The 15,300-nt window shown below is 37.3% G+C and overlaps 1 protein-coding gene across 3 annotated transcripts in view; it reads right to left on the reverse strand.

Annotated features, from left to right (window-relative positions):
- LOC117479910 (CD81 antigen-like) overlaps positions 1 to 15,300 on the reverse strand; it is a 31,693-nt gene that overhangs the window by 7,055 nt on the left and 9,338 nt on the right. Inside the window, exons 3-4 of one of the 3 annotated variants that reach the window (XM_034127022.1) lie at positions 4,849 to 4,881; positions 4,253 to 4,331 (exon numbers count right to left, since the gene is read on the reverse strand). In XM_034127022.1, the coding sequence (XP_033982913.1) occupies positions 4,253 to 4,318 (66 nt within the window). In that variant the 5' untranslated portion in view covers positions 4,319 to 4,331; positions 4,849 to 4,881. Of the gene's footprint in view, positions 1 to 4,252; positions 4,332 to 4,848; positions 4,951 to 15,300 lie in introns of those variants that run through there. The other 2 variants (XM_034127021.1, XM_034127023.1) reach the window with 2 other exon arrangements.

A 15,300-nucleotide genomic window follows, 5' to 3' on the forward strand; every position in this document is an offset into this window, starting at 1 on the left:
ACTGAAGATTGGCCCCATTTATTTGCGTTGCAAACTCTGCGGTACAAGGTACATGTTGTGAAGCTCATAAAGTGAGGCAAATAGAAATAATCAGCTGATGGAGTGTAGATGTGGAAATAGGTGCATTCGATCAGCTGACTGTGTTTTCACAATAAAAATAGTTTCTTAGTGAATGTCCTGTACTGGTCTTAAAATCTCATAACATCAGCTTTTAATTTTCCTATTGGATGTTTTTCTTGACCCTCGGAGAAAGAGGAGATGCTGAATCGTGTCTTTCAGGCATGTCCTTTCCTAACAAAAATTACAGGAAACATAAAACATATTATTGCAGAACAAGTGTGTTATTTATGAAAGAGGTGTGTTTGTGTTTAGGGGCTGTAGATATAATTATTTTGTAATTGTAATGTTTTTTTTTATTTCAACAGTGAGCTACTAAGACAATCAGATTATGAATGAACAGTATGAAATTCATCAACATTGACATTTATTTTATTATCAAAATAATATTTAACTGTTATTAAAAGAAGCTTGCTCTGTTGTCTCACTGAAAGAATAACTTTTACCACGTTTTTACAGACAATATTGAGAGATAAATAGCAGTTGTCACTATGCGTTATATATCTTTGCCTTCAATACATTAAATTAGAAAGCTGACAGTCATATTGCTTGTTAACATCTAAATGTAACCCTTTGCATGGAAAAAACCCTCAACTTCACTGATGTGTAGGTGATCTAGTATTTAGTATTGTTTAATGGAATGTATATCAGTGTATTAAAGTCAATATTTCATTTATTTAAACCAATATCTTTCTTGATTCTTTGTACAGTATGAAAAAAGAGTATTTGTACCTGTGCTGAAGTTCACTGCTGTGAGGAGTCCAGTGCTGTCTCTCACTCTCTGGTCCAGCCTGTCTGCATCACCTGGACACTTTAAACAAACAGATATACATGTAAAGAACCATGTGTACAGACAATATAACTTATTATCTTCTGTTGAACATGTTGGATTGTATATTGCCCGAGTCAGGGTCCTTTTTATTTTATTTTACTGTAACTTTGGAAGTTGTGTTACCAATGCTTACTGTTTATTTGATACCAATTTGGTAATGCAATTAATAAAAACAACAAGGTTTGGGTTTGTTCTTCAGATGACTGTGACGTTAACGTGTAAGCTCAATAATGAACTCCAGCTCAACCAACCATATTGTAATATCTAAGTAATCATCTTGAAATATGACATTAATAATTGTAATATACACACATCTTATTGTGAGGTTGATTTCACATACACTACATCGACGTTAGCTTGTCTACATACTTGAGCATAGCCAATTTAAATTAACCTTAGCGATGCATACAGTTCCTACCTACATAATAAAATATCTCTCTAAGTTACAAGGATGACCTTATTTTATCAACCTCAAACAGAAGCCTTTTGTTCTACAGTATTATCCCACTTAACGCTTAACACTTGTCTATTTCGTTTTAACCTTTATATATACAGTCTATGGTTTTAAGTTAACTTGGAGGCTAAAATTAGCATCGTTAGCACCGATGTAGCTACCACTCGCTTACACGCAAACCCAAGCCTTAACATTCGTTACGTAGCTGATTGAAATCATAAACACATAAATAAAGTACTCGAATTTCACTTACCGCAAAACGGCATTCATGCACCGTCTGTTTTAACCGCAGAGCGAGTCACAATAGTCCGATATATAAGCATGAAGAACAAACAAACACGGCCGGGGTCAAGTTGTGTTCCCTGGATGAACTGAGCAGGCAGAGTCCCTGTAGCTTCACGGAGCAGCTAGCAGAGAGACAAGAAGCTAACAGCAGCAGTCACTTGACAGAGCTGTCACTCAATGTGACCACGCCCTAATTTATGCAAAAACTTTAAGACCTAATATAAATAAAATGCGTTAGAAAACAATTCACTCACAGATTCATAATCATGAAGGTGGAATCTAACTATATACATAATAATATTTATTGCATCCAGGGCTATGAAATTGGGCATTTTAACATGGGGGTCTATGGAAATTGCTCCTTTCTGCAGTCATCGCCTATCGGCCAATATATGCACTGCAGTTTGTGGCACTTCCGTATTGGCGTCCCGGCTCTTCCCCAGAGTTTGTCGCTTGATTTGAACCCATTGACTCCAGAATGTCAAATTTTTAACCGGTCCTGGCGTCCGTGCAAAATTATACAACTTTTGGCGCATCCTAAAGCCCTCAAAAAGAGGAAACGGCAGCCGTATAATAATTCCTACAATAACAATAGGTTCCTCGCACTTCGTGCTAGGACGCCGTTGGGTCCTAGCGCTCTCGTGCTCGGGCCCTAATAACCATAGTGTGAATGTGCATCAGACACAAAGCTTCACACGGTTTCACATTCAGATTTATGGTTTCGGACGCTGATGTATTTTCGGGTTTGTTCACGCTGTGTGGTATAAAAGGTTTCATGTAACACTAACAACTGTCAAACCACAAAATATTAACAACCACAGGGCAACATGATAGCAGAGACAGAAAAACTAAATAAAAGTACTGAGATCTTGTTTTGACTGCTGGGCCCAGCTTCTAGCCAAAGGGTGACACAATTAGATCTGAATTTATATGAATAATTGTGCAAAACAGAGAATACCATGCTTAATCGCTATGTTATTTTTCATATTACACCAGTGGAATTTAAAAATGTAAAAAAGAAAGTAAAAGTGATATAGATATGAGTAAAAAAGAGCAATAATATATTTGTTATCATTAATATCTTTATTAACTCCAAGGGTTAGGGTTAGGAAGTTAGGTGTATGCATATTATGGGGTTTATGTATAGGATTTCGTAACCTGCCCTTTCATATTATTTATCATTGTTAATTTTTAAGTGAATTTGTACATAAACCTTCATGTAAAAAAAAAGTGGATATTTGCTACTGAATTTCCTTAAAAGGTCAATTCAACATAAAGGTAAAATAAAAACAAGTATTTTTTGTCATGTGTGACCAAGCCCACTTTTCCAATAGAATCATTCAATTAAAGTTGAAAACATCTTCTAACAAATCTTAGTTGATTCAAAAGAAAAAGCCCAATAACTTATTCAGATAACAAGCTTGAAATAGGCCCTTCATATTTCCCTTTATTATGAGCAATCTGAGGCTTCTGTTTTAAGGAATGAGCTGCCAACACTGATGTAGGCTGTTTGTTTCTTAACCTGTTAAGCCCCGAGCCTGTTTTTCAGGTTTCAGGCTCGAAAATGACATGCCCAAAACAAATGACTACAACTTAACTTGTAAAAGGGTTATATGAATAATTTCTTTTATCAAAGCAAGGTTACATCTGTGAGTTGGATGTAGAAGTGTCAGAATCAATATAGATTTTTCTCAGTCAGAGTAAATTCAGATGGAACATAGCAAAAAAAGGTAAATTCTTACCTCCGCCTAAAGAAAAAACATTACTTATAGTGAAAACCACCCTTGAATGGTGGGATGGTAGACTAAAAGCTTTAGGAATCCAAACTATAACATATAATAAGTACCCTGTATCAAGATTGAGGCAAAACAAGTGACATTTGACCTTTTTAGAGAGGTTTAGCAAAAAAAAATTCCAGGCGGAATAAGCTTTCGGCACATTTGGGTACATCTGGTTCCATCAGTGCCATTTGACCTTTTTCAGGTACTAGACTATAAAAATGGTGTATTACATTGAATTATCACCATAGGTATTCATTCCATCCAAAGAAAAAAAATGAAAATGAAAACAATTAATACAAAATTAAAAAATTAAAAATACATTTTTTTTTTTTTTTTTGTGAAAAAAAAAAAGGACCAGCCGACGGGGTCTTTGGGGCTTATTCAATCATCAGGCATAATTGACCTACATTTGATTGATTTTACTAAATGAACTTGTAGTGAGGGGCCCAGCCATTAGTATAGGTTTCTTTATGTGGCCCTCGGGGGGAAAAGTTTGGAGACCCCTATTTTTAAAGATGTTGTTTTCCTTTCTCCTTCCTGGATGTGACCACAGATAATACCTGCAACAATAGAGAAAACTCAGGAAGAGAAATTCTCAGGAAGCTGGTATTCGCAGGTACGAAACCTAAAGTGCGCCACCTCAACCACACCAACAACTTTAACACGACCTTCGGAAACACCTACAAACCATTAGTTTTTCACAGCGTTGCACAGAACACTATAAAGTAAACAAAAAAAGGGAAGAATTAAGATAGGAAGTAGCATAATTATTAAACCACTTACTGCAAAGATGAGGTTGAAAATGAACAGCGTGTATTTGCAGAGGAGGCCACTTCCGTCCAGAGCCATGATGCTTATTTTACTGTAAATACAAGAAAACCACATTATTTCCTCACTTATGCATATATTTTCTAATGCAAGCTTCTACCATTTATCCATGTATTTTTTCTTTTAATGTTTATTTTATTATCTTTTCTTTTTAATGACTGATTTTAAATGCCATTTTCTGAATGTCTTCCATTTTTGTAAAGCACTTTGAATTGCCTTGTGTTGAAAGGTGCTATATAAATAAACTTGCCTTGCCTTGCCTTGCCTTGCCTTGCCTTGCCTTGCCTTGCCTTGCCTTGCCTTGCCTATATAACAAACACACACATATAGGTTCAAGGTTCAAGGTTCTTTATTGTCAATCTGACATAGCTAGAGAGTAATTATGTAGTTGAAAATCTTATGTCACAGGCTTATACATACAAATAACAACCATTTAGTGTTACATTTTACCTTTTAACACGTTTAAATCATTACAACAGCGTTTTATCTTGTAAATATATCAAAGTAATGCAGCCAAAAAAACGACATAAGCTTTAAAATGTTATAAATACCTGGATATCTTTTGACGACTTTAATCCTTGCTGCTATCAGACAGAAAACACAACAGGATTAACACAGGAGACGCAGCGTGCCTTTATTTAATACCCCAACGTCATGTCCCGCCCCTTCTCATTCGATTGGATGAAAGGATTGACGGACGAGAGACAACCTATAATTTACACAAATATCACAGGGATTCAAACACCCATTGCATTTCAACTGCAATCATTTATAATGCAGAATAATAAATGAAAAACTAGTAGTGGATATTTTTTAATTGGTGTAAATGTGAAATGTATAATCATACATAACAAAATTGGAAACAAAGGACAGGTAATGACATCTCTTCCTCCCCCTTTCGTTCAATATTTCTCACACACACACACACACACACACACACACACACACACACACACACACACACACACACACACACACACACACACACACACACACACACACACACACACACACACACACACACACACACACACACACACACACACACACACACACACACACACACACACACTGTCTACACTTTTGTTAGCCCCAGGTTCAAACATCCAAACATCCTGTATGTAATCAAGATCAAATCAGGGTTAGACACATTGTGGTCATTATAAGAGTGCAGTGCATCCTGGTGTGTGTGTGTGTGTGTGTGTGTGTGTGTGTGTGTGTGTGTGTGTGTGTGTGTGTGTGTGTGTGTGTGTGTGTGTGTGTGTGTGTGTGTGAGACTTTGTGTTTCTGCCCCTGCCATTCCCGCACAAGGTTGCAACATTGTTGATGAATTCAAGCACGGACACCTGTCTGCTCTCACATTCCTGCATTATGTTTTGCGTGAACCAATCTTTATTTTTTTTCACACTCTATCCAAGCTGTACATTTGGGGCGAGACACAATAAATAAAGCTTCGCCAGTTTGGGTCCTTATCACAACTGATCAAGATGGCCAAAAGATGCTCAGAGGGCCTTGCAAATTATTTTGGAAGAGAGAGAACCATTTGATGATGATGTAGAGCACATGTGTCCAACTCAAGGCCCGGGGGCCAAATCAGGCCCGTGGTGGATTTAATTTCGGCCCGCAGGATAATTTCTAATTACTATTAGATCTGGCCTGCCGGTATATTGCACGCACACCTTCACTTAGTCCTGAGGAGCTCCTCAGCTCAGAGCCTGAGCCCAAACATTGATGAACTTGCACTCAAGATGAGATGCCAAGTATCTGGCTTGAACTAGCATCACAGAGCAGCACACTGAGTTTAAATGGATGTTTCCTTCTGCACTTTTTCTCTCACAGCAACAGGGCATGTTTGGTTTGTTCTTTGAGTGAAATAGTTTTGTTGAAGCTGTTGTTGGCCTGTGGAAAAATGTAATCATAAGAAATGACTCCGGAAAAGCAGCAGATAGAGCCATAAGAAATAAATGCAACTGATTATTTAAAGGGGACCTATCATGCAAAATGCACTTTTGTACGTCTTTTATAGATGAATATGTGTCCCCAGTGTTCCAGGGAATTCACCAAGTGTCAGAAAACACAACTCTCTCTATTTTCCTCCATACCCAAATCTCTAAAAAAGGGGCTGCAACGGATCTGATAAAAACTGATCCAGATTTGAACACTGTCCTGACGTCAGGACGGTGGCGCTACGGCTATTGGGCAACTCCACCAATCAGGAGGAGACAGCCCCGGCCATTGCCGTTCGAAAGCGCTGGAGACGCTGTAGTACATATGCCAGGCCTGTAGATGGTGCTGTTCTCACAGAATCTGCCCTTGCTAAAACAGGGATAACATTTTTCAAATTGAGCTAAATGAGGCATGGCTAAAATGCATGATCTGTTTGGTATTTTGAAAAAAAAAAAGTATAAATATGCCTTATATAGGTATGGTCCTACACTATATTATTATAATATAGCATGATAGGTCCACTTTAATGTTTAATGTTGTTTTTATAGGCAATAATTTAGGCTTTGTTAGTTCCAGGTTTAATATGTGCAATAAGTTCATTTCAATAAGTTCTGCAATAAACATTGAACCAGTCCGGCCCTCGACTAGTACCCATTTTTTTATTTTGGCCCACTTTGTATTTGAGTTTGACACCCCTAATGTAGAGGAAGAGGAAGGTGTTTCAGAATGTGAGGATCACATTTCTGAGAATTCAGAGTCTGACAGTGACTTTGAAGAAGAGGATGAGATTGAGCATCAGCTAGTTACAAAAAAAAGACGAGCCACAGGACCAGCCGGTCAGCGGGCAAAAAACAAGTAGGGCTTTAATTCATTAATGTGATCTAACAAATGTAAAAGGGCAAATATTAACCACATAGACTGTTTATATTGCTTGTAATTGGGATGAAGCAGAGCCGTATAATAGAAGAGTTACGACATCTCCGTTCACTCCAATGGACCAGTTTTTTTACAGCAATGGCGGATCGTGGAGCCGTCAATAGTTCCCCGGAAGTTAGCTTGCCGCTGACTTCCGGGGAACTATTGCGGCCAGCAACACAGTAGAGTTGCAGCATAATAGACCGTTCGTGATGGACTTTTAAAGGTAAGAAGACGTTTAAAGATTTATATTGCGGATATTATCAGCACATCTGAGTCAAATGAACATGTGTATTAAAGGATGTTAGTGGATTATCCCTAAATCAGTAGATTTAGGGAACGTTTAATGATAACAGATTAGGCTAGGATACCGGATAAAGTTAGCAACACACGTTAACCATGAACAGCTATTAATCCGTTCTCCTAATGTTATTTCATCCAACGTTGTGGAATTAGAGAAAAAGGGCTTCTAAACGTAATTTTTTTGTGGGGTGGAGGAATATAATATTAGTTAAATATAACATTGGGGCACGTGTGATGTGGAGTGGAGGTGGAGAAATTACGATCTCCATTTTGGAGTAGGCCTACAAACTAGTATAATAAAGTTAACGTTACACAATAATAAGGAAGAGAGCTATTTGTGTGATACATCACTATTGATATTAATTTAGAGCGCATATTTGAGACTTCCAAACAGTAAACAAAAACGTAATTTATGGGTGAGTGTTTTTAGTGTATTCTGTTGATTATTACCTGTCTGTATTATGTTGCAGCTCAGCTGATTTTGAAATGATGGCAAAGTGAGAGTGAAAACACAAGGTAAATGTAATACTACTGTTGTATATAAGTAAGCATACTAAACATGTATTCTATCACTGTATTATATAAGTAATCTTGTTAGTGTATATTAGTAACCTACTGTATGGCAGGTGGAGGGGCAGTGATGTTACAGGTGGAGGAGCAGGGATGTTACAGGTGGAGGAGCAGGGATGTTGGCTGGGTGCTGGCAGGTGGAGGGGCAGTGATGTTACAGGTGGAGGACTTACTGGACATGTATACACTCATTACATACTGTACGTAAAATACGACCAAGAATGTGAGACAACTTTATACAAATTCATATCACATCCATTACTGATGCCATTTGTCATACTTTGTTAAACTCACAAATAATAAAGTTCCATAACTTCAGTTGGAAACAAAGACCACACCTTATCTCCCCAAGGCAATTTCCCATCCAATAGGTGTGCTATATAGGTGTGTATAACCCTTTCTCCTGTCTGTTTCTCCCTCTTTCAGTACAAGAACCAGAGGGGATTCAATAGAGCCTGAATACCTGCACTGAGACCCTCACCCTGCACCCTGAGTCTCAACTCTCAGAGTTTTTCAAGCCTTTCCCTGTTATTTGTATTAAACCAAACATTAAGCTTCCCAATGGTGTGGTCTTCGTTTTGTGAAAAAGTGCAAATGCAGTGTTTGAATATGATTACCTCACATATTTTGTTGCGGCTGTCTGTTTTGATTGTTAAATTGCTCCTGCTGACTTGAGCTAGCCATTTTTTCCTCCTCTCTGTGTCAGTGGGGAAGCCATACATTCTGATTCTTACTCCTTTCTCGGAGCGATTGGAGCATCCCCAGGCAGCACAGCAAACCATGGTGGAGACTATATGCCAAGACAACACGGAGGAAAAGGCACAGACAAACTGCATGACATGCTATTCAATGTTTATTGAATTCCATGTATTTACAATGGATGTTCCTAAAACAACACTTTTAACGTCATAATCATGTTGCTGCTAGTCCATTGATAGTCACCTGTTGGTCTCCTGTCCTTTCTGAAAGTCATAAAGATGACATTAGTCATTTAGATTACTTATGTCCTCAAGTACCATGGGATTACTGAAACCACCATGAATTAAAAAAATGGTAGAAATTAATCTAATCTAAATTTTGAAGCATTCCTTGCCATCCCCTCCCTCTAAATATATCAATAAACATTAGGAAGTGATGCACCTGACTACCATACCTGTTTAAAAAGATAATATTTGTTTTAAATAATTCAAAGCAATACACAACAGCAACAGGCTCTTTAACCAAGGCAACAGCCTAACATGTATATGTTAACAAGTAAACTAGCTGTTCACACTATTCCTAATATTATCCATAAATATTAGCAGATTCTATTTATTTTTTAAAACATATTGATGTAAATACATACACATATCGGTATGTTGTATAAATATTGCAAATCAAGACCTTTATTCACTACTTATTACCAAAAATCGTAGTTCTATCTCCGGTAATCATGCATTCATATGTCCCGCCACAAACTTCCGGGGAACTATTGACTCTCCCTTAACCACGTGACGATCAAGCATTTTGGACTTCAGTAGTTATACAAATACCCCTTCCATCACATTAGTATGCATAAAAAGTGACAGGTGCTGTGACAGGTCACACCTACTACTACTTATGCTAATGACCTCCTTTGATATGCTAATGAGCCCCTTTGTTCGAGGTGTTATCGCGTGTAGGTGTGATATCACAGATAGGTGTGATGTGAGGGGTGAGGTGGTGTAACATGTAGGTGTGATATTCCCCATTGTAGTAGATCCTTTGTTGTCTAATCTAATTAGCCTTTGATGTCTGCCCTTTGTTGTCTAATCTAATTACCCTTTGATGTCAGTCCTTTGATGTGAGGGGTGAGGTGTTGTAACATGTAGGTGTGATATTCCCCCTTGTAGTAGATCCTTTGTTGTCTAATCTAATTAGCCTTTGATGTCTGCCCTTTGTTGTCTAATCTAATTACCCTTTGATGTCTGTCCTTTGATGTGAGGGTGGTGAGGTGTTGTAACATGTAGGTGTGATATCACACCGACGTGTTATAAGCCTTTGATGTCAATCTAATTAGCCCTTTGATGTCTGTCCTTTGATGTGAGGGTGGTGAGGTGTTGTAACATGTCTCGCACCCCATCCCCCTCGCACCCCGTCCCCCTCTCACCCCTTCCTGATAGAGGTGGGGGTGGAGCTAGGTAAAAAAAGAAATCTGTGCAAACTAAATAAAAAGCCACTCATTTCAACTCACCAAGTCACCTAAACTTTCAAAAAGAAAATGGCAAAGAGACGCATTGATATGGGTTTAATCAGCGAGACGCCTGTGACAGTCGGGAGCGCCAGTCAAGAAACGGATGCAGTATCTGTGCCCGGGTTCAGACCCTCCGTCAGAGGCTCTTCATGAAAATGGAGTCTGGATGTGTGAGACTGTCTCCCCTCACACCCCCTCCCACCCCTCCCCTCCCCCCTGCCCGTCACCTCCTAATTTTGCTATCAGCCATTAATTTTCACTCACTAAGTCACCTAAAACTTTTATTGTCCTCTCTAAATTAGATTCGTTTTAATATGATTTGTGTTAACTAAGGATGTTCTCTTAAGTTGTATGGCTTGTGAACTAATGTTTAATTACTTTACTAACTACAACAAAGTCTCTCTGAGAGAAAAATAATAATTTAAAATATGTTAATGACCCCCTGATATTGTATTTTGTAATGTTTAATTACTTCACACAACTATTAATGAATCCCTATATGAAGTTACATGAGGCTACATTTACTGGTGTTGAGCCCTGGATGATGAAAATAATCTAAGTGTCATGTTAGGGGGACATTACGGAACTCAGGAGTCCGCCCTTGGAGGCTTGGAGAGCGGATAAAGAGAGGTGTATTTACTGGTGTTGAGCCCTGGATGATGTAAATAGTCCAAGTGCCATGGTAGGGGGGCGTTACGGAACTCAGGAGTCCGCCCTTTGAGGCGTTGTTAACATTAATGCTTTTGTTTTTGTTACTAAGATACTTTTTAGATACACTTTTGAAGTGAGCAACACTTTACAACTGGTAGAAAGTTAAGTACTTTGTATGGAATTGGGTTTTCTTTAGAGCTGTTTTCAGTGAGACAATGCAGTTTCTGATCATTTTAAGTTTCAAGTTTCAAGGCTTTATGGCATATGCCCATTAGCTACAGTGTAGATATGTCAATGAAAAACATAGGTCACAGGCTCCTCCAACAGTGCACATAAAACAGATAAAATACTGCAATAGAATGTTTTGATATGACAGATTTGTGCGTAATTCTCTCACAAAGGAACTGTAAGATACACGTTTATGTATGGGAAACTTTATAACTTGGTAAAATATTCATTCATTTGTAATGAATTGAGTTTTCTTCAAGAATCAAACTCTGAATGGAGAGTTTGTGATTTTAACACTGTTTCGATGAAACAATGCAGTTTTGATAACTTGACTTGACTAACATTACTTTTTTTTAAATATATGTTTTTAGATGCTTTACTTTTGATTTCTTTCATGTTATTTTAACACATTACTTTTTTCATATTTTTCAACATACTGTGATATTTGTTTTTTCTCTCCTGTGTCCATTATATTTTTGAATATACAGACATTCAATGCAATAAGTCCCACCCCAATCAGCAAATCATCCAAAACTAAGGACCCCCACTAAGACAAACAGATTTTCTTTAAGACTGTGACTCTTAAAGGCACTTTGGGATTTTAGTAAGACAATCCAGTTTTCTGGAAATAACTTAAATGATTTTTGTTTTTTCTCCTACAAAGATACTTATAGTTACACTTTAATGGATGCAAAACTTTATAACTTGGTCAAATATTCATTAATTTGTAATGAATTGAGATTCTTAAAGAATCAAACTCTAAATGGAGAGTTTGTGATTTTAACACTGTTTCGATGAAACAATGCCGTTTTGATAACTTGACTTGACTAACATTACTTTTTTAAATATATGTTTTGTTAGATGACTTTACTGATTTTTTCTTTTTTCTTCCTTGCTTTTGTTTGTGTTACTAGGATACTTTTAGATACACTTTGAAGTGTGCAACACTTTACAACTGATAGAATAGTACTTTGTAAGGAAGTCGTTTTCTTGGTAGAATATAAAGTACTTTGTAAGGAATTGGGTTTCTTAACAATCCTGCTCCACCATTAAATCACTTAATCTGCTACTTCCAGGCAAAAGCTTTAAAACTTGCATTGTGTATTAAGTCATGTCTTGGCAAAAATGAGAGTCCTGGGTGCTTTAAAACATTTCTTAGAACATTTTGATATATTCAAACACATAATGAACTGCAATGACTCTGGCTCACTGCTGCATCAAATTTATTTTACACTGTTGTGAGGACAAGACTGTGAGACTCTCAGACCCTTTGTTGTCAATCTAATTAGCCTTGATCTATAAAAAAGTCACCTACTACTTTTATTTGTCCTCTCTAAATTAGATTTAGGGTTTTTAAAATTCTGAAAAGGCGTGTTGTGAGGGGGAAAAAACAGATGTATGTATGCGGTTTTGAATAGTGGCTGGTTGATGAAAACTGATCCAAAATAAGGGGTCAGGAATAATATGGCTTGAAATATGAGCAATCATGTTAATAGCTACAGATACGCTAAAGTACTACAACAACAACATAGGAGTGCTTATACTGTATGTTGTAAAAGCAGGACAAACAAATAAATAAAATGCTGCATTGTTTTTGAAACAAGAACCATATGCCCAAGGCATTTCTACATTTAGATGACATGTTCAGAACTCAGTACATTTGAACCAATAACTAATTTAACCATCAACATCAATTTAAGTGCACACAGCAGTGCAAACAAACAAAAAAAACAGGCTTGTGTGCATCAGACAACTCAAATTACTCCACTTTAACCATATTTAGAATGTCCTCATTTTAACTAAAGTAATTTAACCTAAGTGGAGCCAACCTAAGGAGTGGGCCCTACAGTCTGGGACTAGCTTACTTTTTAACATTCTACTCAAAGGGCCCGTAAATATTATCTCCGCCAATATGCTATATTAAAATATCATTAAAAAAAAAACTAAAAAAAAACTCATAGTATTTCATGTTGAAATGATCAAGGAAAAGCCAGTCAATGTTATGTTAACACAAACAAAAGTTCTGTTTTATATGTTGAAATATAATTTAAAAAACAACGATATAGTATTTTCAAGTCTTACTTTAGTATGGCAAATTTAAGAATAAGTCACATTAAAGTTTGTCATGATTTTCCGTAAAAAAGTCAAGTATAGTTTGTCAAAAGAATATGAAAAAATCATTTTGTAGAGTAGTATGTTGAAAATCTCAGTGTTTAACTGAACACACCTACATGTGATAACACCTCGAACAAAGGGGTAATTAGCATACAAAGGGGGGTCACTGGCATCAGTAGGGGAAAGGTGCTACGAAAATGAACTTTGAGGAGGGGGAACTTGTAAGAATTTCCAAGGCGAGAGGGGTCTTTGATAAAAAATATGAACAGAGTTATACCGACGAATTATTTACGGCGTCCGAACGCATACCTCGTCAACCATCTGTTTACAAACTCAAAAATTATGATGGAGAAGAGATCAAGGGGACTTTTTTATGAGAAAGAGTTACAAAAAGTTAAGGTAGTACTTTTTTCTGAACAGATTTTCTTTAAGACTGTGACTCTTAAAGGCATTTTCTAGTAAGACAATCCAGTTTTCTGGAAATAACTTAAATGATTTTTGTTTTTTCTCCTACAAAGATACTTATAGTTACACTTTAATGGATGCAAAACTTTATAACTTGGTAAAATATTCATTAATTTGTAATGAAATGAGAATCAAACTCTAAATGGAGAGTTTGTGATTTTAACACTGTTTCGATGAAACAACGCGGTTTTGATAACTTGACTTGACTAACATAACTTTTTTTTAAATATATGTTTTTAGATGCTTTACTTTGATTTCTTTCATGTTATTTTAACACAACATTACTTTTTTCATATTTTTCAACATAGTTTTTCTCTCCTTTTTCCATTATATTTTTGAAAACCTACACAGTGATTTTTATCAAAATACAACATGCAACTAATACATTATACAATATTACGACTTTTTGCAATATTTTCAACACAATATACTTGTACCTTTTTCTGTAGGGCTTCAGGATATTTGGCATGTCATGCATAAAACCGGTGTCATCTTTCCTGAAACTGACGTGCTGTCCGTTTTACAAAACAAGTTATCTTTCTGCTTCTTCACCCTCTGAATTTCCCTCCCCCGTCCCTCTTCCTTCAGCCATCACAACAACAATCAAGTCAGATCTGTGAAATTAAACACCTCTTCCCAAAGCGTGACTTCCCTATTGAGGGAGTGGGGCAGTAGGGCCTAACCCGATTGGCCTAATATACTAACATGCAGAACGTATGGTATGTTTGAAAAAAGACTAACCATCTATCCAGTTCAAGCTGTCTTTAAGATGCGACATCGCGCTCTGACTTTTTCCGTAAAATTGTGACAAACTATTACTTATTCTTAAATTTGACCTCTTGCTGCTTGATTGAAAATGATAGATGAAAAAGCTACAACGCTTAAAGAACTTTCTAAAAACTCTCAATTCTACAGATGAATCCCCCCACTCAACGCAATAAGTCCACCCCACACTCAACGCAATAAGTCCACCCCCCACTCAGCAAATCATCTAAAACGAAGGACCCCACTAAGACGACCGTTGAAAACTAGCCAGGGATCTGAGAAAAACCAAGTCTCCCCCCTGCGAGTTGCAGCCAGGAACAAACTCCTGGACTACTATCATCACCACCATTGTGGACACCCAAATCTTGCAGTACTACTGCTGCTGATGTTACTCCTGGGGCCAAGACGTCTCTGTTTATGAATATAGTGAAATCGGAGGTGGTTGATATTCTGGAGAGGGTGCTGCATCGGTACAGAGAAAAAATCTGCAATGGATGCCGAGTCAGTCACCCCGGCCAGAGGCAACACGATTGTCTGAATGACATTCCAGAATATTTCTTCAGAAACAATTACAACGCGTTAATGAAAAGACTTTGGCTTGCCGACTTCATTACAGTGATTGACCAGAGTCTTAATGATAAAAAACATTTACACAGCTGAATGGAGGATCCAAGGCGCTTCGGAGGCTTTTCTGTACAATCTCAAAAACTGCAGACGCCTCAAGGAGAGACTTGAAAAGATCCATGCCGAGCTGGATGGAGAAGAAGAAGACTAACTAGAAAATGCATTTCCTGCAGAAAATGCGTGCGAATGCTGTAAACTGTGAACATTT

This window comes from Trematomus bernacchii, unplaced genomic scaffold (genome assembly GCF_902827165.1).
Source record: "Trematomus bernacchii unplaced genomic scaffold, fTreBer1.1, whole genome shotgun sequence".
Taxonomy (NCBI): Eukaryota; Metazoa; Chordata; class Actinopteri; order Perciformes; family Nototheniidae; genus Trematomus; species Trematomus bernacchii.